Genomic DNA, 4,750 nt, shown 5'->3' with positions numbered 1-4,750 from the left:
TTGTTGATTATCTCCTCCTCCATTTGAATCAATTCAAGTTGACGTTTGTGAGTTTGTAACCTCATCACATTTTCCTTATCAGCCCCTGCATATGTCTTTTCCAATATTTCTCACGCTTCCTTTGTCGATTCGCAATCGCCAACTTTCTCTAAGTTGTCACCATCCACACATTGATGGATCAAGAACAAAGCTTTATAATCTTTCTTATTTTCTTCCTTGTACGCAGCCTTTTATGCATCTATTGCACCTTCGAAAAGGGGATTCACCCCATTTTTTATCGCTTCAAGAACCTCTTGGTAGCCAAACAACACCTTCATTTGCTTGTATCATTTTTCGTAATTCTTCGAATAAAGAGTTGGTAGATTTGTGGAGACTCTATCATTGGAGACATAATTCATGTTGCACAACAGATGTTTATGGTTCAGAACCAAACTCTTGACGCCAAATGTCGAAACATACAATCACATAATTGGTAAAATATGGAGTATGTGGAGAATGAAGGATGAACTAGAATCGATTGAGAAAAATAGTACTTAGGAGTTAGTTGATCTACCGAAAGGAAATAAGCTGATTGGTGTAAGATGGGTCTACAAGGTAAAGGCAAATCCTAAAGGTGGAATAATCAAGCATAAGGCTCGATTAGTTGCAAAGGGATTTTTGCAATGAGAAGGTATATACTTTAATAAGGTATTTGCACCGGTTACTAGGATTGAAACCATAAGGCTAGATGTTGGTATTGTGAATAGAAAGAATCAGTCTATCTATCAAATGGATGTGAAGTCCGCATTTTTGAACGGTCTGTTTGAAGAATAAGTGTATGTAGAACAGCCCCTGGTTTTTTTGTGAAAAACCAAGAGGAAAGATTCTACAAGTTGAAAAAAGTGTTATATGGTTTGAAGCAAGCTTTGAGAGCTTGGAACAAAAGAATAAATGGTTTCCTAATTGAGTTTGACTTCAAGAAATGTGTGTCAGAACATGGAATTTATGTGAAGACGGATACAAGTGAATGTGTGATCATTCTCTATAAGTTTTGAGGTGTGAGATGTTTTGTGATCACTAGAGTTTGGAGTATCAGCTTGGTCAGAGGGGGTTGAAGATAAGGCAGAGCATGTGACTCGAGTTCTTGGAGGATTCTGATTTTGGGTTGAGTTACTATCCTGATAAAGCTAATGTGGTGGTAGATACATTGAGTAGAAAGTATTTACATATGTCGACATTGATGGTTAGAGAATTGGATTTAATCAAGCAGTTTAGAGATCTTAGTTTGGTGTGTGAGATTTCTCCTAACAGTGTGAAGTTGGGTATGCTGAAGCCGATTAGTGGTATTCTTGACGAAATTAGAGATGGTCAGAAAGTTGAATTGGAATTGATTAAGATTGGTGTTAATTAATTAAGGTAAAGAGGTAGGCTTCATGATAGATGAAAATGGGATTATGAAATTCCATGCCAGAGTTTGTGTGGCATATGTGTTAGAACTTAAGAAGACGGCCTTAGAAGAGAGCCACATGAGCAATTGAGTATTTCATCCGGAGTTGTTTGTGTTGGGAAATTTTTAGGATGAAAATTCTTTAAGTATGAGAAAGTTGTAACACCCCGATTTATGATTTTTTTATATATATTTTATTTGAGTACCTAGAGTGCATGGATGCATTTATTTAATTTATCGAGCATTTTGGGAATTGTTAGGATTTTAGTAGAATTATTAGAATTTTAATATAATTAAATTAATAGAATAAGAGGAATTGGAGAGAAACTAGAATATTGATTAAATTAGAGTAATAAGGAGGAATTACAAAGAGTTAAGGGTAGTTAGTGATTTAATTAAAATTAAAATAAAGGTAGTTTATTTTAAATAGAAAATAGGGAGAGTTTATAAAGTACGGGAAAAGTTATTTGCAGAGTTGGGAAACTGTAGCAGAGCAATATTAGAGCCTCCTGTCGCAACCGACTTAAAAATTTAACAAAAACAGAGCCGTCACCCTTAATTTATTTTAAAAAGAAAAAAAAAAGAAAAAACTTTACATTTGAGCTATCTTGTTTATTCGAAATAAAAATGCACTTGAAAGCATACGAAGGTCAAACAAATATTTGTTATTGCCTTTTGTGAATTTTTAGTGAAACATAATTCGCGAGATTAAGCATTATCCTTTTACTTAGAGAACGTCAACATAGCAATATTAAGAATTTAATGGGAATACATTGACGGTGTAAAGTAGTTTTACACCGTCAGTGAATTGTAATCGTCAAATTTTAAATTATGTTTGACTTTTATTTTAATTATATATAAAATAATAATTATGAATGGTTGTAATGGAGTGACAGTGTAAAACTTTTTGCACCGCATAACCATTAATCCCCAATATTAAACCCCTTGAAAACTTTTAATCAGGTCCTATTTTTTAATTTTCCTCCTAAATGTGGTCTATTTGCCCTAATTAATTTTGCTTTCCCTTCGTTTACTTCCGTTTGCTTACAATATGATAATTCAGCAAACTGTATAGTTTGAACCCCCAACTCAATAATGATTTCTCTAACAACAGACGATATGACATTATTTTTTCAACACTTCAATTTCTTACAAAATCAAGTACTATTTCACTAGGGTTATTTTTATCACTCATCCTTCAATTTCTCATACTTCTCCCTAAACTAAAACAAAAGCATTCACCATTTTATTTAGAGTTAGCTAGAATCTTGACATTTTTGTTATTGAAATTAGTTAATATTAAAAGTAGTAAATTAAGAGTAGCACAAAATTCATTCACCATTTAAGAGTTGCAACCATGGAGTTTACATTTTAATTCAGATTCCAAGAATTCGACTTGTCTAACAAAGAAGATCAACACCAAACTTAACAACAAATTCTAAACTCTCTCGCATCTAATCCTACTAACAACAAATTCTAAGCTCTCTCGCCTCTAATCCTACGAGCAAGTTGAATATCTTTAGGCATAATTGTAACTCGCTTGGCGTGAATCGCACAAAGATTAGTATCTTCAAACAAGCCAACAAGATATGCTTCAGCGGCTTCTTGAAGTGCCGAAACAGCGCTGCTTTGGAATCGTAGATCTGTTTTGAAATCTTGAGCGATTTCTCTAACCAATCTTTGAAACGGAAGCTTCCTTATGAGAAGCTCTGTGCTCTTCTGATACTTACGGATCTCACGTAGGGCGACTGTTCCTGGACGGAATCTGTGAGGCTTCTTCACTCCTCCTGTCGCCGGAGCGGATTTGCGAGCGGCTTTGGTTGCGAGTTGTTTCCTTGGAGCCTTGCCGCCGGTGGATTTGCGAGCGGTTTGTTTGGTACGTGCCATTGAGATTGAAGGAGAGAAAGAAGTGCTTCTGATTTTAAGTCGAAAGAGGGAAGAGATAATTGAAATGCGATGGTAGGGAGGGAAGAGTTTGGGTTATATATAGCGACGGAAAAGAGGGGATTGGGAAGATTTTGAGAAATTTTGGAAAGTGAGATGGAAAAAGAGTGACCGTTGATTAGAATGGTTATCTACGGTCCTGCATGTCTGAGAGATGGGTAGTGGGATCGCTATCCGTGGCATATGAAATTAACCAATAGAATTACTTAGTCAACATTTTGTTATTGAGAATGGTTTATATATTCAGAGCTGTAATAGGATTATTCTCTTTCCGTCAACTAACGACAAACAACTTTGGGTATTGGGGGTGTGATGAATCATATAAAATAAATTATTCTAGTTAATTTTATTTTCTTTTGTATAGATAAATGGTTCAATTCAAGCTAATTTTATCTTTTCATTTTAATTACCTTTTGTCTCTAAGGCTATGTTTGGGAGTTTGGAGGGAAGGGGAGGGGAGGGCTTTAAAAAATAAGAAGAATTGGGTGAAAAGAATAAAAGGATTTTGAGCAGGAGGGTTTTGGAGGGTTTGGTTTTATTCATAACACCAAAAACCCCATAAAATGGGGGAACTCAAAAATTGTATTGAAGGAGGGTTTTGGAGGGTTTTGAAGGGCTTATATAAATTTTCCAAATATCTTTTAGGTTGTTATACTATTTTGAAAGTTAAAAATTTTGTAATGATTATGACTCTTTTATCATTCTAAACAAAATCATTTTTTCAAAAAATGTCAAATATTTCTTTATATTTTTTAAAAAATTCGTTTTCGGAAGCCTTCCTCTCCCCTCCCCTCCAAACTCCCAAACATAGCCTAAGACAACTCACTACAAATCTTGATCACAAATTTGATCTTATTACACAAACTTTAAACTTTTAAAACTTTTCAATTTTCACATTTATAGCAATTTCTACAAAATTCTTATTGAAAGACTTGAACTTCTTGAATAGATTGATAGAACTGAGAAACTCCATTTCCTATGGAGAAGATTAATCTTTGTCTTCGATGGAATTTCATGTCGCGAATTCTAGATCAAATCCAAAAGCTAGAAACAATTCACTGAACGCACATAAATAAATTAGTAATTGATTTCCTCACAAAACCATCTCACATTCACAAAGTGGTTTATTTTCCTACGCAAGATGAACATTTTTGTTTAAGAGAGATGAATAATTTTTTTAGTCATCACTCAACTAATTTTGATCAAAACAACGAAACCAATGATAATAAAGTCTTATATGTGTGCTTCGGAAATAGCATAAAATCAGTGTAAAAAGACTCAAGTGATTCAAGTCAATAATGTCTAATAAGTCTACTCAAATAACAAAAATAATTGGAATTTTTATGTTCTGATTCGAGACATGAATCAACTCGTGTGAGT

The 4,750-nt window shown here is 34.0% G+C and overlaps 1 protein-coding gene across 1 annotated transcript; it reads right to left on the bottom strand.

The window, feature by feature from the left end:
• Positions 1-2,739: 2,739 nt before the first annotated feature.
• LOC131642719 (histone H3.2) lies at positions 2,740-3,369 on the bottom strand. Its single transcript, XM_058912939.1, has one exon. It carries the CDS (start codon positions 3,311-3,313, stop codon positions 2,903-2,905), a length of 411 nt encoding a protein of 136 aa, XP_058768922.1. The 5' UTR covers positions 3,314-3,369; the 3' UTR covers positions 2,740-2,902.
• Positions 3,370-4,750: the final 1,381 nt, after the last annotated feature.

Source organism: Vicia villosa, unplaced genomic scaffold (genome assembly GCF_029867415.1).
Source record: "Vicia villosa cultivar HV-30 ecotype Madison, WI unplaced genomic scaffold, Vvil1.0 ctg.005681F_1_1, whole genome shotgun sequence".
Lineage (NCBI taxonomy): Eukaryota > Viridiplantae > Streptophyta > Magnoliopsida > Fabales > Fabaceae > Vicia > Vicia villosa.
The sequence above is the reverse complement of the archived record's forward strand: the minus strand, read 5'-3'. Positions and strand labels throughout refer to the sequence as shown.

Coding starts and splice junctions, on each gene's coding strand:
- LOC131642719 (XM_058912939.1), bottom strand. CDS start 3,313: ATGGCACGTACCAAACAAACCGCTCGCAAATCCACCGGCGGCAAGGCT.